This window comes from Pezoporus flaviventris, unplaced genomic scaffold, assembly GCF_033815535.1.
Source record: "Pezoporus flaviventris isolate CSIRO_AGI_PZ_B2104156 unplaced genomic scaffold, CSIRO_AGI_Pfla_v1 ptg000001l, whole genome shotgun sequence".
In the NCBI taxonomy this organism is placed as follows: domain Eukaryota; kingdom Metazoa; phylum Chordata; class Aves; order Psittaciformes; family Psittacidae; genus Pezoporus; species Pezoporus flaviventris.
Genome location: NW_026892549.1, coordinates 36,761,563 through 36,784,061, shown reverse-complemented (window position 1 = coordinate 36,784,061; position 22,499 = coordinate 36,761,563). Strand labels below are relative to the sequence as shown.

At 38.5% G+C, this 22,499-nt stretch overlaps 1 protein-coding gene across 5 annotated transcripts in view; it reads left to right on the top strand.

The window, feature by feature from the left end:
* Window positions 1–1,833: 1,833 nt before the first annotated feature.
* FIGN (fidgetin, microtubule severing factor) overlaps window positions 1,834–22,499 on the top strand; it is a 102,057-nt gene continuing 81,391 nt past the window's right edge. For 2 of the 5 annotated variants that reach the window (XR_009743131.1, XM_061452057.1), the window contains exons 1-2: window positions 1,834–2,187; window positions 2,996–3,165. Coding sequence is in view for 1 of the 5 variants with exons in the window: in XM_061452057.1 (XP_061308041.1) it covers window positions 3,141–3,165 (25 nt within the window). In the remaining 4 variants the exon portion in view is untranslated. Of the gene's footprint in view, window positions 2,188–2,995; window positions 3,166–6,090; window positions 6,573–12,485; window positions 12,710–22,499 lie in introns of those variants that run through there. The other 3 variants (XR_009743132.1, XM_061452065.1, XM_061452071.1) reach the window with 3 other exon arrangements.

Here is a 22,499-nt window from a genome sequence, read left to right as displayed (position 1 = left end):
CTAAAAGTGATTTCTGTAGACTTCTGTTGCTATAGCTATGTTGCAAGTTCTAAAAATAGCTGTCTGTATCCCAACATTCAGCTAAACTGTGTTTTCATGTGTATGAATTGTTTTAGTTGGGACATGATGACAAGCAAAAGCAGATTTGATAGTATAAAAGCTGTATCTGCTCTAGAACCAGCTCCTTGCTTCGGGACACCTTGCTATTCCACTAGCAGTGCTCTCCGCCTTGTGTAGCAGTGCTAGCATTATCCCTAGCTGTTGAAAGAATAAGCAGAAGTTTGTCCAGCTGTTTTGCTCTGTCCTTTTATTTCCATTCTCTAGGCACAACTTTGTCACCTGGGGGGGCTCTGGCCTTCCAAAACATTCTTCAGCTGGTGAAAAGAATTTTGGGTTAACTGAATCACTTCATGGGCCACATTAACCAGACAGGCCTGTTGGTCCTCTTTTTCTGTTAAACGATAGGATAGGGACTGGCTGACAGTTTACAGCAGCTTCTGCTGGCAACTACTTGTGAGCTTTATTTAGGCCTACTATGCTACTGGAAAGGAAAACAGCCAGGAAAACAGCCTATTCCCACTCCTCCAGATGCTAATCTCCTGGGACTGGTCTCCTCTGCCTTCTCCAGAGCCCATACTCACGCTGCATCTTTCTTTTTTTTACTAAGAAAATTTAATACATCCCGTCTACATCCAGGACGCATAAACAACCCTCCCAAGCCATCCTGAACTCCTCAGCAGGACCAGGAAGAGAGGAAGTAAAAGCGTTCCAGAAGGACCCTAAGCCAGAGCCCAGGAACAGCATCCGGACAGCGTGGCTTCTTCACCGTTAGAGAAGGTAAAAATGCTCTGATAGTCCCATCAGGTGTAAAACCAAGAACGTAGATCTGTCCGGTGGGAAGCCCTCGCTGCCCTTCCCGCAGCTGCATTAACAAGGGGGTGGGCGCAGGAATGGCGTGGAGGGCACAGGGTGCCCGGCAGCACCGGGCACGGCGGGTCGGCCACGCCGGAGAAAGACCCGTTTGCGAGAGACAGCGTAACCGGTGTATGAGAAGGAGGGCCCAGTTTGTGTTGTGTGGCCACTTTATGCCTTCCCTGCCGGCATAAAGAGCCTGTAAAGCCCGTCTAACAGCCCCTCGGGGAATCCCTCTTATGCAAGGGGAGTCCCCCGCAGCTGTGGGCCGGGGTAGCTGGCTCCCTGCCATCCCCCGCCGAGCAGGGGCTGGGGAAGTGCGGGCAGAGGGAGGTGTGGCTGCCGGGGCCCCCTCAGCCATTGCCGGCTACCGGGAATGCCTCGCCGCGGCTACTAGCGGCCGGACTCCGGCGGGCAGCGGCTGGGGCTCCCCGGGAGCACCGCGGGGACGGGGCACGTCTGCGCGGCGCCGGCCGCCGCCCGGGCCGGGACGAGTCCGCCGGCGCGCGGGGCACTTCCACCCGGCCATTTTCCTCAGGCGGGAGGCGGTGGCGGCCAGTGAGCCCCGACAACGGCCGCCCGAGGACGCGGCGCAGAAGCCGGCCGGCAAGGGCAGCCGCGCAGGCCGCCGCTGGCCGAGCCGGGGCGCCCCGCTGCCCCAGGCAGGGAGGCACGGGGTGGCCGCGGCGGAGCAGAGACGACCGCGGCCGGGGGAACCTCCGCCGCCGGCTCTCTGCCCGCCTGCCCCGCGGCCTCGGGCCGCCGCTAGGCCCCGGCCCTCCCCCGCCTCTCCGGTCCGCGGAGCGCCGCCGCGCCCGAGGGGAGCCCCGCCGCGGAGCGCCGCCGCGAAGGCAGCGCGCTGCCCGCTGTCCCCGTCCCGACGCCCCGGGGAGCCGGAGCGCGACCGCGGCGTGGGCGCCCCGCCGCCCCCCGCGGGAAGCTGCGGCCCTGGCGCGCAGGGCCGCGGAACGCCCCCGCCCCCAGCGACGCTCCCCCTTTGAAAACTGATCTTTGGCTCTTCGCGTGAAAGTGATTTGAATTTGGCTCGGCGGCGCTCTGCGCAGGCGTCCAGCTGCTGGCATGCTGGCTCCTTGCAAAGCAGCTGTTTTGGGTTTGAAATTCCAACATGGCAGAGGCTGCAGTCAGTCTTCCCTTCAAAAACTTGGAATGATTTCAAATCATAGGCACCTTCACTTAACCCGAGTCCCCATTCATCAGCAAACACATCGGATCGATGCTACTCTAACCTATCGGGTTCTTGTACCAAATCTCCAGGTAAGAGGATCTTTTCCTTTTTTTTTTTCCTCCCCCCCCCCCCCAAGTCTTCCCACCATCGTTTTAAATTTTATTAAATTGTAAACCTCTCTGAGGCAGCTGCGTAATTTTATTTATTTATTTTTATCACCTGCTCGTGCCCTAAATATTTTGCCTAATTCGCGGTCGTTTTCTGATACTAAACACTCCGGTCTGCTTTCCTAATCGTAGTCTGGAAAGTACAGATATACAATCGCAGTGCATGGTTTTTCCTCCTTGATCATTGCCAACAATAGTAGGCAGATTAAGAGTTCGCGATTGCCAGCTCCCTCCCCACCTCCTCCTCCTTCTAATTGGATTTATTTTTAAGTTGCATTGAAAATAATAAACTGCAGGTAACGCGGGGCTGGACTTTGAGGAAACTAACTTCTGAGCAAATAAGTGCAAATAAGAATCTCGCAAAACAAAAGTTAGGTTTAAATTGCCGTGCCTTGGCGGGGGGGGGGGGGGGGGGGGCACAGATATGTCAGAAAAGCTGTTGCAGTAAAATGTAAGCCCATCATCTTGGAGGGGGTACAGCGTGGTGGGCGTATTGTTGGCTCGGAAGGGAGAGAAAGATGTATAATTTAATGGTATATACAATCCACTGATCCTATTACTATCCTCCCTGGAGCTCTTGTTAGTTTCAATGGGAGTGAGTGAAATTGACATGGACTTGCATTCCTGGTCATGTGCTTTTTTTTTTTTTTTTCCCCCTTTCTTTCTTCTCTTGTGATCTGAGATCCCCTTTTTGTTGATGTTGCTTTCCCACTTAATTATATGCATGTAGGTTAAATGAATACCTGACGAAAGGGCCCACGTTTCAAGGCAGTGACATTTGATAGCTGAGAGGAAAAGTGGCTTTAATGAAAAGCAACCTTTGGAATTCCTGCTTGTGAAAAATCCAATTCAGCTTTTTGTGCTGCCAGCAAGAAATGATCAGTAGCACCAGTGTTTATGGTATGTCCGTTTTGGGATCTACTTCCTTTGCATCTAAATAGCAAAGACAAATTTAAATAGCATGATAATGCACCGACGACTCTGCATGCAAATATTTTGTAATAAATATCTAATGTTTAATAGTATATTTTCACTTGTCTATATATAAGCATTTTTTTTCTCTTGCTATCATTTGTTTATCATTTCTGCTTCAGTTGTAGCATTAGTTATGTCCATTGTATTGATCTCAGTTGTGAAACCTAAAGTTGCATGTTACTAGCTGTGCACTATATACACCACTGAACTCCAATGGTATGTAAATTAGTAAAACACGGTGACTGGAGAAAGCGAAAATGCGTAGCAATGAATATATACATCTACATATCAATGTACTCGTACATACATGCCTAAAATGCATCTTTTCCTTTTGCAAAATAATAATTTTTAAGTATTTGTTTCAACTCCAGCTGCTTTTCCCTCTCGTACTTTCAGCGTAATAATCTGCTAGAGGTTTTAACTGATGGGTGAGGGAATGTTTTGCATGTAAACAAACAAAATTGCTGTTGTGGCCGAATGTTTACTACTGTTTAATAAGTAAAGTTTTATGCTCAGTTTACAAGTGTCTGGTTCCTACTGCTCTGTTCTCAATGTGTAACAGAAAGAAATAATCAGGTGCTGAAAGTGGCTTCATTTTAGCAGTCACTCTCCAGCCCCCCACACCACCCCCTCCTCCAAAAAAAGTCAGATAAAATGGAGCATGGGGAATTTCGATAGATCTCCTTGTGGTGCAGTAGATGCACCTCTAGGTATGCAATTAAGGCCAAGGAACTAATAACAGAAGTGACCATTAGTCTGTTTTGTGCAACCAAAAAGGGGGTATGTTCACTTTTAATTGCATGTGGTAGCAACAAATAAGGATGGAGAGCAACCTTAGGAGAGAGAGGGACCATGTTTGTGTGTGTGTGTTTGTGTGTGTTTGGGATAAGGGGGAGGTCTGGTGTGTGTGGCTGATGATCTCTCGTAATAACATATCTGAATGCAAGAAAGAAATTGAGAGAGCAGTTGCACAATGTACACTCCTATTCTGGTGCTGTAGGTGACTATATTGCTAAACATATCCTGGGTGCTATATGATGAGAACGATCTGATTACATTTTGCATTTAGAACTTGTTGACTTTGAAGCGATCAATAAGGCGACTGTTTATTTTAGATGCACATAATTTGCCCTGAGAAATGTTTTAAGGAGGAGAGCGAGCGAGTGAGAGCGGAACATTTTTTTTTTCCTTTTTTTTTTCTTTTTTTTTTTTTCTTTCCTAGAGCTGTTGGAGCAAATGTGATTGCCAGATGGGAGATTTCCCTCTGTGATGTTAAAGCTGTAATATATATTCAGAGCAGATTGGACTGCTGCTTGTGATGAGGAGGATATTACATTTATAAATTTTAAATCGGGAATCGGACAGTATGCCGAGAGCTGAAATTGGATGGTGTGGATGGTTTGGACTGTTAAATGCGATTCCCAGATAATAATAATAATTACAGTAGCAGTAATATATATATGTATAATAAACATGATACTATTAGGCAGCTATATATAGTCTATGGCACTTAAGTATATATTTCCAAATATGATTTCTTCTCTCTTACCCTTCTTCCTGAAAATGTTAGGGATTGGAGGTGGTTGGGAGGGGGGTTTAGAATCCTAGTGTTGCCCACTGTTAGGAGAAATCAAATGCAATCAGGTTCCTGTCTGAGGAAAAGTTTCGCTGCAATTCTTGTTGCGAATGCATCTCTTTCTGAGTTTTTGTTTTGCCTGTGTATGTGGCCTGACAGTGCCACAATCCTGAAAGGCTGGAAAGTGGGAACTAGTCACACTCGAGCAGCTCTGCTGTTGCAAATTAAAAGTGTGTTGTGGTCAGGAAATGAAAGCTACAATGTCTCTTTTGAACAAGTCGTTTATCAAGAGAAACATCTATCAAGCAGTGACTTGTCACATTGATCCTCTAAAAGTTAGGTCCGAAGTGGAAGCTGCTTTGATGTTTTTGATCCCAAATTTATAAAATTGAAAAAGCTGGAGAATAGGACCGATTTGCACTTAAAAATGACTCTGTTCTGGGCGTGACGAAATCATCAAGTATCTGTGATACAGAGCTGGTAAACCAAGGAGGTATCGGATCTTCTGCCTAATCTTTATTTTCATGATGAAACTTTAGCTTTACCACACATGTATATGTTTTCATACTTCTAAAGATCTTCTCTGTATGCTTGTGTATTATTCCATCGGGGATATTTTCTTGCTTAGGAATACATCTGTTGATTCCAAATGGAACCTTTTTCCGATATTTTTGTGTTGATATTTATAGAGTTCAGCTTGAGAAGGCATTTTCAGTATTTTTTTTTCTTGTCTCAGTCTTGTTTCTTTTTCTGTATTTGTAATCTTAATTTCCACCTCTTCTCCCTGTGAAGCAAAGTTTCTTTTACTGCTAAAGTAATGTTTATTGCAAGTAAGGTACATTTGAAGGTATCTTTTGCACAGCTTAAAACATGTCAAGAGTCCTGTTAAGTGTGTCTTTCCCTTCTCATCCTCTTTTTGTTTTCATTTTTGACATATGAAACACCCTTCCATTCTCAGTACATATAAAACTGAGTATAAAGTTGAGGTTTCAAGAAAAAAAAACAAAGACAACCAAAACAAAAAAACCCGACTAAGACCAAAACAAAATCTAAACTGATCTTTTACCTCTACTTATTTTCAACCCTTTGAAATGTTTAGCAACTTTTCTAAAAAGTTTGTAATTTTGCATGAAGTTTGTGTTTGGATTATCAAGGAATCCTTTTGATTAAGGAGGGCTTTGGTGTTTGTTTGTCGTTGGGTTTCTCTTTTGTTTTCTCTTCTTTTTGGCTAAGGTATGAATGAAATCTTCCTTAAAGCAGAATGCTTTCTTCAGTGTCATAAATGAGACTAATACTGCTTATGGATACTTGATAGAGACCCATTTGCAAATAGGCAACAGCAGCGTGGTGGGAGTTTTGGTGAGTGTTATACTTGCTAATTAATCATGTTTGAAATGAAGGAATCATAGCATGGTCATAAAGGCTCATTGTTGTTTGATTTTTGTAACAGGATGTGACTCCTACACGAATTGGTGGGTTTGGGTTTTTTGTTGTTTTTTTTTTCTCCCGCTTCATAATAAGATACCTTCAGTGCATGATCAGATCGTTTTTATTTATTGCAACATCTGTGAAAGCACAGGGATGTCTGCTTCTCTTATTCTAGCAATATTTTAAAGATATGAAGATTGTATTGTTATTGGTATCTTCATCATACAGCTCATGGGGAACAAATGACTATCTTATGTCTTTAGCTGTTCTCTAGGACATTTTTATTTAAGCAGAACCAAAAATTCTTAGGGGCTGGGTTTGTTGTTTTGTTTTGTTTTGTTTTTTTTCCCTGATATATTACTCTTTTGCTTATAACTGATAAAACTGTACTTCATGAACTTTTGTGCCTTACTTGTTTAAGCATATGTAGTAAGGGAAAGCAGCTAAAATATATTCCAGAATAGTTTGTGTACTAGCTCTTTAAAAATTAAACTGTGAAGCACTTGGATGGTATTTTGATTTCCTTGTTTTGGTTTTTAATATGGCTCTTATCAGCTGTGTCATCTGTAGGCTTTATTGTTCACCTTTCAATTAATAACTACAGTATATGATGGAGAAAGATTTGATAATCTCTTTCAGAGGGCAAAGCTTTAGTTTCAAAATTTAATTAATTAATTAAATCTATATTTCAAGAAGAAGGTTTGTAATCTGCTTTTGTTTAGTGGTTCTCATCCTTTTTAAAATGTATTTCCTAGAGGAAAATGACTGTATAGTTCCTGTCAATACATTTGTTCAATGAACGTAAACAAGAAGCATTGAATGTAATGACTGATCTTCCTGTAGTCTTAATCATCAATTAATAGGCTTATCTGCTTGTTAGGAGTGGGTTTAATGGTACAGAATCAGCATGAGATCTGTGTATATGAAGCATTTGTATGTTGTTTGTAGCAGACTGAGTTTTGATCTACCATTCCCAGATCTAATAATAGAAATATTTGGCTCTTTGCCCTCAATCAATATATCCCTTAAGAGAACAAACTTCACGTAATACTTTCATAAAGTGCCAGATGTATTGATACCAAGTTGATAAATTTAATTACTGGGGTTTTACATTGATTCATTGATCTTGTGATTGGAAGAAATTCTTCTGCAGACATTTCTGAAGTATTGAGGAAAATTGTATGTCAATAAAGCTTGATTAATTGGTCAATCAGCACTTTTTTCCTCCTGAGTCATTGATAAGAAAAGGGATAAAAGTAACTCTTAAAAGAATTTGGGATAAACTAATTAGTAATTCTCATGTGTTCTTAACAGAGCAAATGAAAGGCAAAGCATTATGCAGGTGGAAAAAAAATCAACTTTGAAGTGGAATTGTGCATGTTGGTCCCAATCCTTAGCTGGTATAAAATAGTTTAGCTTTAAAGAGCTATAGTAACTTATAGCTCCCAGTATCTGGCCCACTGTGGCATTTTGTTTGCTTGTTTGTTTTGTAGGGTTTTGGTTTTTTTTTGTTGTTTTTTTTGTTTGTTTGTTTGTTTAGTACCATTCTTTGGCTTATTGGAAGCTATTTTAAATCAGGTATTATGGCTACCAAAATATATGGAATTTTAGATAAGCACCTGATCCAAAATGAATGGTATAGCTATAAAAGTAATTTGAAGAGCTGTAAATTCAGGATTGCATATCCCTGATATTGTTGCTGAGTATTAAACTCTTGCTGCTAGAGATGCTATCCTCTAAGTGAAAACTTATCTTCCTTACAGGAAAGATCACTTCAGGGAACTCTTGGCTGGGAAAAGGCCTGAGGGTTTTTTTACGTTCGGTTGTTGCTTTTTTTCTTTTTGTGTGTGTGTGCTTTTTTTTTTTTTGCTTGTGATTGTTGCTGTAATAACAATAAAATTTCAATACACAGAATTAGTTTACAGTGATTATCTTCCAGGTGAAAAACCTTACTGGAGTACTTGCCTCCATTTCTGTGAGGCACGCGACCTTTTCACCCTGTGTCAATGATATTTTTATAGAGTGTGTGAGAAATGTGAGCATAAAGAAAATTCCTGAAGATCATTCAAATTTTGTTTTTTCTTAAAAAAAAAGGGGGGGGGGAGGCAAGGGGGAGAAAAAAGAAAAAAAAATATATACCTGAATCTGAAAACAACATATGCATTTCCCTTAGTGAAGCTATTCCTTTATAGGATGATAGCTAATCAGAAGAACCAAGAAAATCCACTTGCAATATGTTACCATAGGTTTGACAAATACAATCTTATCCTTCAAGTAGCACAGAGTCCTAGACTGTAATGGAGGTCAAAGGAAATCTAAGGCTTTCAGTACTTTAATAATCATACCTGCCACCCCCCTGATCAGCATGTTAAGGAAAATGAGTGTATATGTATTAAGTTTCTTAGAAAATAACTTGTATTTGCAATAACATACTAAATACAAGTGGACTTCACTGCTATTGCTTCTGAATACCTGTTGATGTTGGTCTTGCTGTGTAACAAGTGAGGGTAAAACGGAAAGAGAAATAGTTGGTCAATCTTGGTTACCAAAGTCTTGAGGAACTGAGGTAAGAGATTGGGCTTTCACAAGTCAGTCTGAGAATGGGAAAAATGCTAGAAAGTATAATCTACAGAAAGCACCCTCATTAAGAGCATGCGAGATTGTCTGCAGGGATGAAAATGCAGAGCCTGTGCTTCCCATTTGCTGAGTTGTATTGCCATGAGATATCGGCACACACAGTATGGTGGTAACAATATTGTATGTCTGTTCCTATAGTGCTATTAATGGTACCTGTCAAACATATCATAATACTGAACTATCTGTTTAATCATATAAGCAACACTTCTTCTTACAATGGCTATTGTATTTGTACAATAGAAAGAACAGTCATGTTATTATATTTAAATAATGGAGTAAAACTTTGTTCTTTAAACAGTTTTTCTCTATATGAAGAAAGTTTCATGTGTCTCAGCTATAATTAAAAGTAATACAACTACAGATGACTGTCATGTCACTGCATGATTTTTTTTATTATTTTTATAATAGCCCATTAAGTATGTAGTCTGATGTGCCATGAAACACTGAAGTAGCAATTACCAGTCATATTATTTAACTGCTACAGAGAAACTATTTTCTCAGTTCTTTTAAAAGTACAGTACAGCTACTGCTAATATATTGTTAAATTTCAAGTATCCTGAGAATGATGTGGACAAAAATGCTGAAATCATTTTGATGCAATAGCAAACTTTGATGATGCAAGTCCATTTTTGCTCCAGGTTCCTTGAAATCATGTAGTGCTTGGACTTTTTGTTATTTCTTTTAACCCTTTCATATTCTACTTTTAATGTGTCATGTACTCTTTGTTAAAGCATATGGTTAATTTTCTGTATAGCACTTGCTTAGTGCATGAAGATGTATGCCACAATTTATTTTGTGTGATATTTTTGAATGTGTGCGTGTGTCAAGCTGGTTATAGATTGGTGATGATAAATTGGTTTCAGTAATCTGTATCTTATTTGCATTAATACTCTTGCAGTAAGAGCATACTATAGCCAAACTTCATGATCTTAGATAGCTGTCTCACATCTAATTAAGCAGGGTCTGAATGAATGACTCTCTGGTATGGGTCATAATTAAGCTTTTTGTTTCTTGTCTTCAGTGTGATAAAATACTTGAGGGACACAATGCATGTTTGCATAACTCCTGCTAATTTGAATGGAATTCGAAAATAAATATTGAGAGGGGATGGGAGAAGGGGTTGGATCTGGTGGGTTATAAGGGTTTGCAAGCAGCAGTGTATCTTCATACTCTCATTCAAGGTTTGTTTGCTGGTTTTGGTGTGGTGTTTGTTTTTTTTTTTGGTTTGTTTTTTTTTTTTCTGTCTGTTTTAGAACAACTGCTGTTTGCCTTTTAATATATTGGAGATAACATCTCTATTTTCCTCTGAGAGGTTTTCCCCCTTCTGTCTCCTCCATTCTGACATACAAGCAAGTCATTAATAAAAAAGCATTTATACAGTGAGCTTGAATTATCGCTTAATAAAACTATGAGTACTATATGCTGCAAAGACATTCCTAGACAGTACAACAGATGTTACTGTGTATATGTTTCTTCTGGAGACATGGTGAGAGGAAGAGGCACAATTACTTTGTATTATTGAGTGACAGCCGAGGGAGAGAATGGGTGGCAATAGTAAAGATATATGCAGAAATTACTAATCCCTGGCAATAGTATCAATATTGACATTCAAAATATTATGAATTAATAGCCTTGCTATACAGACTTCTGTGATAGCGGTGCTTTTAGATGAAAAGCAGCTATTTATGTACCTTGCAGCTCCGTGTGGTCATGTTGAAAGCATGAACTTACTCATCACAGATTCTGAGAAAGTGGAGGTTAAAGTCCTCTGTCTTCTTTAGACCTATCTGATTACTTCAGCCTCCTGTGTTGACACAGAGAAAGAAACAGCTAGATTCTATGCTGGAAGAATAAGGTTTGCAAGCACTGACTGATATAAGGTATCCCATTGTGATACCTAAACCAAATTTAAAAAAAAAATCAAGCATCCTTTTCAAGTAAAACTTGAGAAACATACAAAGGAACAGCAAAGATGTATCTGAGCACACTTGAAGGTGCACCATTTACTTTCAAAAGAGATATTTCCTATCACTCATGGATAGCTCCACCATGAAGAGAGATATCAAAAGATCTCAGAAAAGTAACTATTCTTTTATGTCTTTGGGAACTCAGATGCTTACAAGATTGTTTCTGAGAAGGAAAAGAATTGATCCTATTTTCAGTCCCTTGTTGTTGGCATTTGTGAAACGCATCACTATATGCAGTATTGTAGAAATATATATGGTATATGAATATATATCTTGGTATATGAATATAATCTGTTTCCTCTTGAAGCTCTAAAAAAATAGTGCAATTTTGATGTTAGACAATTCAGCTTGGACAATATGATTTTATAAATCCTTTCTTGCACTATATAAAGTTATTTAAAATGCATGTGGAGTTTGATGAAGATCTTTGAACTTAATTGATAAATCATCTATGTGATTAAAGAAATTCAAATTTTAAATAGGTTTTGAGGCTTTGAGTTGTTTGTTTTTTTTTAATTTATGAAAAATAACAAACTTTAAGTGACTTGTGATAATTTGTGAGCTGGATATCCCCATTCAGTCAGAAAGTTGCTAGATTTAAACTAGCAAGGCTCAGATTTTTTTATATGGAAGGAGACTGTAAATTTGCTAATTCTTCAGCTGAACATTTAATTTACAAAATTAAGTGGTTTTGTGTTTACTTCTGTTAGATATGCAGCTTTGTATTAACTACTTATCTATGACAATAATTCTTCATTTCTTTATAGAATTTCTAATAATTCTTTCTTACACTTTGCCATCGATAAAAGCTAAACCAAATATATTTTAGAAACTGTTCATGCAGCAATTAAGCTTTTTTAATCATTGATTTTAATTTTTTTGTTTGACTTTCATTCATTTCATTTCATTTCATTTCATACACATGTGTAGGCATCCTTTATGCTACAACACTGGTATATTTTTCCACTTTCAGTTAAAAAACTTTAGAGTTAACATCAATTTAGCTGATACCATCGTAGTCCCATAGAGAAATTTAATTTATTATTCAGATTAATGTTAGCATTTGTAGAGATCTGAAGCTGAAAGTTGGTAAATCCTACGTAATGAGGGGTATGAAGCACTTCTTGTTATTTGGCCCCTAGCATCCGTCACTGTCATGGTCATATCAGAGGCACACCTTAATATGCAGGGAATATCTTTGTTGAGACACAGTTAAGTTTAAGAAGTCTTTATTTCAAGCTTGTTTTTTTTAAATTATTTTTTTAAGGCTAGCTATAGTTAAAATATGTTTTAGGATGTGCTTACAGAAATTGAATAACAAGGGCCTTAATGAATGACATTTTTAAAGTTTTCACTAGTTAGAAATATTCAAACAGTTATAATGTGATATTTCTTCCATCAGTGAGCAGATTATACATATGGTACAGAATAACAAGCAAACTGACACTAGTATTCATTTGGAGTAATAATTTCCACGACTAATTAAGGAAAGATGCTTTGTTATTGAGTAATTAGCAAGCACACTACTTTCACCACCCCCCTAAGATGTCAGCTGTTTAGAGATAGTAGAAGTCGTTGCTTTCATTCATGACAGGCAAGTCGGTTTTGGCTAAAGTTACTGTGCCTTTCTGTTTCAGAGCTGCTACAACAGCTACAGTTTAAGCTTGAAGGCTCTGAGTGGCTGAGATAACATCACAAGTAGTATTGCATCTCTGCAAGTGCAATTCAGGCTTCCACTTTTGGGTGCTCAGTTATCAGACGTGCTCAGTCCCTTCAGTTTGTATGGACTTTGGATATGCAGGTGTGCATCAAATCTTAGAAGCCAGGTGATGTGTCTTATAAGGAATTTCCTCAGAAAATGGTAGGCATTAGCTTTATTTGTACTTCTTAAATGTTACAATCTCCCTCTTGAGGAATTAATGCTCCGTGATAGAGTACATAGAGCTTTTGATTTTTCCTGGTGGTTGTAAGAGCACATTTTAAATTCATCAGGACAAAAACTACATGTGTTATGTAAAGGTATAACAAATGACTAATTGTGATTTTGGATGAAAGAAACTTTAAACTCAGTTTGTTACTGTGTAAATATTCCAAGGAGCAAAATGCAGAGTAAATGATGCTGTTCTAATGCAAAATCTCCCTTAGTTACCTTCTCCCTCTTCCTGATCCTATTTTTCCTTCCCCCCCCCCCCCCCCCCGGCTTTTTTAAACAATCATGGGCATTGTGCTCCTCAATGGTCCATAGTTACTGTAAAGATAGATGTCCTCAAATAATGAGTTTCTAATAATAATCAGAGGGAGTTAGATTAAACTGGTTTTGTATAGAAATTTTACAGTGTGAAAAAGTACACCTAAAATCCTGAGATATATTTACAGGAGCTAATCCTATTTACAGAGGACTAACCCAATTTTGTATCTGTGCATGTGTGCGGGGAAGGGGGAGTAGAGGCGTCTGTATGTGCTTGTGTTTTTTCCGCCTGCTTTAAAGTCTCTAGAAGATTTATTTTTTTTCCAGTACAGATTTCTATTTTGCTTTCTCATAACAGAGTATGTTTTAAAACTGCAACTTGCTAATTGGCTTCTGTGTTTACACCGGAAAGCATGCATTCCTTTAAATGACTTCTACCCCTGTTCTTCTTTCTTTCCGTTTCTTCCCTCCACTCCTCCATCTCTTTATTTTTTCCTCCCCCAGTGAAGATTTGTTACACATTTGTTTGTACATTAGATTTGTTGCTTTCTTCCCTGTTCAAAAGTTCTGAAGGGAAGTAAATGAGAGTGCTAACTACAGTAATAGATAATTGTTAATTTAAAGAGTGTCACTATATTAGCTAAAAAAATATTTTTCCTAACAGGTACTGGATCAACAAGGCTGTACAATAGACAGAGCAAAATAGTTTAACTTATGGTTTAGAAATACGTATGCCATTTAAATGGAAACAAACCCCCAAATCTCCCACATACCTTTTGGGGTTTGGTGAACAAAAGCTTGCTTGTACAGTCCAAATTCCCCTGGGCCTTAATTTGCAATAGCATTATTTAAGCTTGGCTGATATAAATCCATTGCAGAGAAATAGAAACTCTCCTTACTGGCTTTTCAAAGCTGTTCCATGCCCCCTCTCTATACCTACCCATGTCCCCCAGCCCCTCTCTTCACTTCTCCCTGGCTCTGGTTCCCAGCCTGTGTCTTACCCTGTCACTGTGAAACTCTTTTGTATTTGAAATATAGTAAACGTAGAAATACCTCACTTCTGAAACACAGAAAAGTGCCATTCTGCATGGTCTTACTGACATCTCTACCAACACACGTGTAATTCTATCTATAATTCTATAATCACTTTAATATCTGTTGTGTCCTCTACCAGGTGACCTGCAGTCTTTCATTGTAAAGATAAGAGACTTTGATATGAAAAGTTATTTCTTCTCTAAGACTGATCTTATAGAAAAGACTAACCATAAACTGAGGAAAAACTTGTGATCACTTAATATGCTCCTGGGGTGCCAGACTCTCTGGATATTTGCTTGTGGGTACAGTACTGGCATTGTTGGATGTTTAGCTCAAAGCTCTTCTGGAGCAGAACTGGGTTTGGGTGTAATCCTTTACAGCTACCAGTAAACAGGGGAATCACTGTAGCTTGATGGAATTTTGAGTACTACAACTGTATTTAATTTGCTGCTAATAAAATGGCAGTCTGTCATTAAGAAGCTTATCTTTTTGGGATAGCAATTGGGGTGCAGTTCTGAGCTTTCAGTTAGTGGGAAGAGTTAAAAAAAAAGATGAGCTGCATTCCCAAATGTGGGCGGAAGGATGGTGAGTAATACATGCCTTGGCATGGCATCTGCCAGAAGCATGTTTGGTTTGGTGGGGAATTTTTCTGTATGTGTGGTATTCTGGTAAGCAGAGAGGAAAAAACAACAGGGAAAAATACTTCCAAGCAAATCATTATAGCATATCTCAATGGCTGAGCTCCACACTTAGATTTAATTAGAAGACAACTGCACTGGAAAACTGGTCATTTTAGTTATACTTAACGACTGGTTCTCCCCTTACCCCCAATCAGAACCAATTATATGCTGTATAATGTGATTTTGACAAGAAAATTAAGTATGAATAGGCACAAAAGTATTGCGTAGTTGCAATAACGAGGTTTTCATTAATGATATTAATTTATCTTTGAATTATCCTTCTGGAGGTGAAAATCACTGTTTTCCTTGTGGTGTTTCCTTCTACTATATATACCAGGCAGTATCAAATTGGGGTATTTTGTATATATTTTAAGCAAAAGGCTGTGACTGGATAGCTATTAATATCTTCATTATGTGGTAAAAAGGCACTGAAAGAAGTGAAACTTTGTATATCCATGTTTCTTACTGGATAAGTACTTTCAGGATGAATTTTTTTATGTGGTAAGATAATTTACTAGTGTACAGTTTCTGAAGTGTCATGGGTAGTTCAATGCTGGATTTCAGGCAAGCAAGTTCGTTTCCTGGTTAGCTGTAATAAGACTTACTTGCTGTCAGTAGCAAGATAATAAGGATAAAAATCATGTACTAGTTAAGAAAAAAAAATCCATCCATTTGCATTAGTGCGCCAAATTCCACTTGGTGATATGCTTTTTGGGCTGAGCTATTAAGTGCTCTGTGGGCTGTATTTCAACTAGTGTATGATTGACTAGCTATATTAGAGCTTTTTACTTACAGCCAATGCAAAATTTGACCCTGGTTTTACCCTGAGATGTTTTTGCCTTTAAAAACATCCACACTTTATGAGCACACAGGTGGGTGGTAAGAAAATTTATCGTTGTTATTTGTAGGGTGTGGCTGTATGTTAGAGTAACCTGAATGTGAACTGATGCTGAACTGAATTTATTTTTTATTTTGATTCCAAAGCCCAACTGTGAGAATTGATATATCGTCTTAAAATTGCAAATCCGCATTTTATGCACTGTGCCAAAGCACCCATGAGCTCATTAAGCAAAGCCTTTTTCAATTATATCTTGTGTTTATGCATGTATTTATACTTGACAGGAATCCTTTAGAGGTTTGTTTTTCTGCATTAATACTTACAGTGTCTTGGAGTACATAAAATAAGCTTAAAAAAAAAAAAAAAGTGTAAGCACTGCTTACAGATCTAGTTCTGGTAGCTTACTCTGTACTTCAGTAGCTGCTGAACAGCTCTTTGGCCAGACATCCAGCCTCTAGAGGGCACGACAGCAGCCTCGTCTGCCCGACCTCACCTGCACAGCCAGCTGCAGAAAGTTTTAATACCTACAGAGAGAATTCTACTTGTGTTGCAATAGTTTAATTTTGTTCTAAGAACATGAGTATGGTTAAGTAAAAAGATATATTTAAGAAAATTTTGTCTCACAGTGTCATTAACCAAGTACACAAGTTTTCCTAAAAATATACTGGTTCAACTTGGGCACTTTCTGCTTGAGCATTTTTAAATCTTATTTTTCCAGTTTGAATTGAAATAGGAGAAAAAGTGTCTCCTGCTGATGACTTCTGTAAGTCCTCCCTGTAGTAACAGATAGGCCTGTTACTCTGGGCAGACTCTGCTTGTTAATTTCATGAATTCAGCATTTTAGCTACATGTTCAGTCCTGAGCCATGAAGCTGAACTGTATTGTTGAGTTTCTACGTTTCTGTACAACATAAAGAAAAATTGAAAGAGAATCCAGCAAAAGCTAAGGGGATTAGTTTTGTTTATTTTGTAGGTCACCTGACATATAACTGGGAGATCTATGCTCAATTCCCACTTAGTTTTCCAACCAGTTCTTTAAAAATAATTAAAAAAAAAATTGAAAAGCTTTTGGTATAGGAAGTGTATGGTATCTTCTTTATGGTGATACTAGACCAAGTTTTGTTGGGGAAGGTTGACAATAAGCTATGAACAGTTTGCAAGATTTATTTACTATGTTCTTAGATTGATGCAATGCCATATGCAAAGTTTTCCATTGTTTCAAAATGTCAGAATATCTTTGTTGCTTTAAGGGTAGTTACAGTTCATGGAGATGTAGGGATGGGGACTTCCCTGAAAGTGCTAGGCCATACTTTTTGTCTTGATCACCTGTGGCTAACAGATAGTTAATTTGCTGCAGAAATAATGGTGACATTGTTTTGTGATTCATCTAATCCACTTTTTCCCCAAGGGGCTGAGACAGTCACTAGTGTGTCACTTCAACCTTGGCATACACCCAGGTTGCAAACTTGTTCCTTCATTCGGTGTTGTGTGTTGGAGCTGTGCTGTAAACTGCCCAACAAACAGAAACCTCAATAAAAAGGGATGTCTAACACCTGGAGGGCAGCATGGTTAACCCCTTTACAAACCTAATCTCTGCAGGGTTAGGGGTATTCAGCTTTAGCTGTCATGGAAAAGGGTTGGATATATAGTTAGGATATGTGGTCAGTATTAAATAACCAAGTTTGTTGATCATAGAGTTGTTTGTAGTGAGAGACTGTCCCTGCTTTTCTGCTTGAGAGAGAGTAACCTTTTTCCCGAACTGCCAGTAAAGGGTGGCATCATACAAGCATATCCCTTATTGTTATCCTCCAAACCCCAGTATGTTCCACCTTTGTTTTCCACCCTGACAAGTGGGTGGCTTTTATGGCTTGTTCTGAAAGCCAGAAAAATCAGGCTGTTTTAAAGTGAGTGGGGGAAAGCAAGTCCTGGAGCCGGAAACATCCCTTTGAAGGGCATAGTGCCTGAAGTCCCCTCACTGGAGGGCCATCATGTGTGGCATCATGGTGGCAGGCAGAGCTAGCTAGGTCTCAGGCAGCTCAAAATAACAGGGACAAGTGTATATGCCGTGAATGTATCAATACAGTTTATAGTCAGTTTGTTTTTTTTTAAGTAGTAATATGGGGAAAATAATAATTTTGATGGGAAGTATTAAAGCACTGAGCAACTCAAATGTAAGCTGAGTGAATGGTCTCCAATTTTTGTTGCTGGAAGGGTATGTGTCATGGTTTTGGTCTGAATTTGGAAAAAATGGGAATTATGTCCTTGTGGTGAAACATTGTATTTCTTAAATGTAGGAGAGGGGAGAAAAATGGCAAAAGATATTATATTTTTCCCCTCCTGAACAAATGAAAGCAAAAGCAGATCCATCTTCATTTTAGAATTCAGGCTCCAAATTTCTCTTTAAACCATTTTTAATAGAAATGTAAGTTATAAATTGTCTCAGCAATTACCTGAACACAGAAGGAGTGGGGCCTAGCCTGGGCTTTAGCCCCAGATGTTTCTGACTACAATAATGGCCCTGCCCAGATATTTACAGCTTAATTCTGTTCATGTGCACTAGTCCATAAATGGTTCCTTTTCCATTTCCAGTTCAACAACTGAACCACTTATAGTAGGACATGATTTAAACTTGAATAATGACAAAATGTGAATAGAGACAATTTACCTTTAGAAACTTTCAATCCATTTTCAATATTTTAAATGTAAGGTAACTTGAACAGAGAATCATTGATCAGTAAATGCTCCCTTTTAAGTGTCTTATTCTATTCTTATATGTATATATGTGTATAAAACCTGATATTGTACATTTTTTTCCTTTGCTGCAATTCAGAGACTTTTTTTCTTTCTCCTTTTAATGCTATGCCGTCTAGCACTACTTACATTGCAAGCCAGTGCATCTAACCTTGCTCCTCTCCCCATTCCTGTCGTCCTCGCTGCTCCTCCAAACCAGCCCATCGCTTGAAACTAAACAAATTGAGAATAATGATTGGTAACCATCTGCTGTGCTGAAATTCCACGTACAGCAGTTAACTCCATTTTACAAAACAACTTCAATCTAGTGAATTACAGTGCAGTACTTGGTGGCAGCAGATAGCAACAAGCAGTTTCGAGTTCCTCTAGACAAAGCAGTTCACATAGGGAGCATTATGCAGAGTCACTTGGTGGTGATGGGGTTTTGGTGGGGATAATTCTGCCATCAGAGAGTTCAGTGTAATGAATTTGAAACTAGGAGTCTAACCACTGCCTAATTATTTCATTCAATTATAGAAGAGGCTGGTCCATAAAACAGTGCAGAAGTGATTTTTGCAAATATGCACCCTTTATTTTGGTTTTCTGATTCTGAAATGCGATGTGTAGCATGTTCAGCTTTCAGCCACTTTCATGTGACTTTCGGAGTGCCCAGTGAAAACCTCAACCAAAAATTAGATTGCGTAGCTGGTCAGAGTATATTGAAGAACAATAATGATTCATAGAGTTCCTATTGAAGAAACTCTTCTATTGATGCAGATCTGTAACAAGAAGCACTCTTAATAGTGATAGACTGCCAAACAGCAGATAGTCAAATAGCGACAGACTATGATGCAGTATTAAAATAAGTACAATTATCGTCTATGTTTTTAACACAATCTCAGTTATTTCAGCTTAGGTTTTGATCGTGTATAAAGAAAGTTGCTTAAAATGGGCAGTATATTGAGTTCAAAGGACCCATACAGTTCATAAATTCTCCGGTGTCTACTGGATTTTTCATCAGGGAGACTTCCAATAAAAATGATCTATTTTAGAAATAATATTGTTTAGTAGGTTGAAATGTGGTGTAATAAAATTAGACCTTCAGTCTTCTAAAGTTACTACTTAGATGGCACCCTTGGGATGGGAAAATGGCTGTATAAGCAGATGAATCAGACAGTTTCACTGATGGATACATTTGTCAGTCTCTGTTACAGATATAATATATTCTTATATCTGTAATCCTGACACTGTTACATCCAAATGAAATCAACATGAGGTTGTCATCTTTAAGCAAATATGTTAAGTGTTGTCTTTTGTGCTTTGGATTTGAAAGAAAGGGGCCCAAGGGAGCCAGCATCATGCAAATGGAACAAATCCCATTTCTTCTGAGCTGTGCTGTTTCCCCCTTCATGGCAGCTGGCTGTGTTATCTTTGTGTGTTTCTCTGAGTGCTGACAATTCTTTCAGTGATCTAAGTTAGGGCACATTAGAAAGTGGAAGCAGCTGTCTGTCGTTATACTGAGAGACGTGTTTGCTCTACTGCAAAGATGAAGGACCATGAATCCTTGACACACTCTCTCCCCCCTCCCCCTTTACTTTCCAACATGATCAACATTCAGACGCACAGATTGTCTGCTTGGACAGTTTTTTGTTCTGACTGACAGCATCTGGCATAGACAAATTTAAAAATACATAGCATGCCATGCTTGGAATTGGAACATCCCTTCTTTATTAATCTTCTCATTTAAACCATTCATTTACATTTCAAGAAAGGTTACAGCTTGATATGGTTGAAACATTTATTTTAAATGAATAACCTCCTAATGAAATACCTTGAATGAGCACCAAACAGCCAGTGTTCATTAAAAATTACACCTGATTAGTGTGGCCTTGGAACTGTGGCAAAGGCATAAGATTTCCCCATTGTCTCAATCCATAAAAAAAAAAGAAAAGAAAAGAAAAAAATGTTTAGCATGTGTGTAATTTTAGGTTTTTTTTTGTTTTTTTGTTTTTTACCACAGAGCTGAAAGAGAATGGTGTTTTCACTTGCAACCCCACATTGTTTTCAAGAGTACCATGTTATAAAGCACTAGCCTTTAAAATGCTAGTTGTCTAATTAAATCCAGTTTTGCTGGAACAATACATTTGAAGGAAACACCTAAATAGTGTTTTGTTTTATTCTGCTAAGGCATTTATGATTTGAGAGACAAGATGCTTTATGATTTGATGTCATCTGAAATTTTCCATATATATTTCTGCTGAGAAGTATTCACATGTTTGTGTACAATACTTTACTAGTAAAATAGAACTGAAATGGTGGACCACCCACTAAAATGTTTATGCACCTGCACAGGCACATATGCACACGTACATTCTGTGCACCCTCATCTTCATGATCCAGGTTAGTAATGCAGACATGCTTGTCTAGCATTTATGTAAAAATAATATGAAAATTGTCTGTACCAGTCAGAATATGGACTTTGAGCCCAGGAAGGGAGTAAGAAAAACCTCCTCTTGTACTAGGCATTTTAGAGGCTTTAGATCACTGTGGATTGCAGCTTTACTCGCAGTACAGGGGAAAAAAAAATACAGAAGAGGGGGAGAAACCCCAGTATTATAATAAAATAGAGGACTGTTCAAGTGCTTGGCAGTAAATATGTAAAGCAAGTATCCTGGCTTATTTGGAGAGGAAAGAGATGCTGTAGCAGACAGGCTCAATTAACAATTGTAAGCAGGAGAGGACTTATATTCCTTCAGTATATGTAGGAGAGGTCATTTGCTTTAGGATAAATTCTGACAAATTTCAGATATAGACATAAAGACTGGAATAAAGATGACAAAAGATTTTCAGTTGCACAGTAAGCCTTTTGTATTTGCAATGACCATTTGCATTTTTCTCAGTGAATACATTTCTTTTTTTATTAATGTTTTCCTGAATAATATATTTTTAAATTAATTGTCTGTGAAAAAAGCATTTTGGGACAATAAGAATTTTAATACAGGCTTGAAATATCATTTATGCTTTTTTAAAAATTCCATAGTAATGCCTAATCTATTTTTCTTTTCTTGAAGAAGCACTAAGACGGTAAGTTTTCAGCACAGTTTTTACTGTGCTAGTTACGTATAATCATAAAAAGTGGAATAAAATTTTATTTAAAATGAAATCACATTTCTCTCCCCACCTCCCAAACTGCTCCATTTATGTGATAAATTTCTATTTTGATTTTTTTTTTTAATGACTAGTTATAAAGGCTTGTACAGATATGCATCTGTAAGCAAACTGGGAATAGGTTAGAGAACACAATTCCCTGGTGTAAAAAGCAAGGTTTAGCAGTAATGCTTTTAATCTGGACTTGTAGAGGATTCAGGAGCATCCATAGATCTGCTTCAGTAATTACCATACCCCAAGTGGCACTGGAAGAGACATTTGCCTAAAAACTTGATGTCTTCATTACACTGTTTACATTTTAATTAGAAACATGAAAATTAGTGATTCATACAGATGACTATAGTTTAAGTGGGTTTGCTCACCACCCAATAAATCATAGAGGGGGAAAAAAAAAAGTGGTGGGGGGGGAACAGGCAACCCCTCAATCTGCATCTGCAAGAAACAAACCCTTTCAATTCTTACAGCTGTAATAAATAGTTTACTAGGAATCATTCATGGGAATAATGTGATGGTATTAGAAACTAGTTAAAATGTGCTTTTTATTTTATCAGGGATAAAATTTCCATGTAAATTAGCAAGCAATTTTAAAGATAAAGGGACTTGCACACAGCACTACATGTGTGTGAATGACGTGTGTATAGGGTATACATATGTAGTCTCTGTATGTGGATATATATAAAATTGTAGCTGTATTAAGGAGTAGAATTGATGTAGAAATGTTTTGGCAGTGCTGAGCATTACGTATGGCTGCAGAGAAGCCAGTTTAGCCTGTTTCAGTATGTCTCCATAAATACATGTGAACATTTGTATAGCTGTGCACAGAGATGTATATGTACAAATACACATGTGCACACGCAGAGACAAGTAAGGATGTGTTGATAATTTCCCCCTGAATTTTGCATGTACCTACCAGCGCCAGTGACCTAAACCCACTCCATCCAGGAGTGATGGAGAGAAGCAGCGGTGCCTGTCAATGTCCCTGCCTGAGTCAGCATCATGTCCAGTGCCTGCAC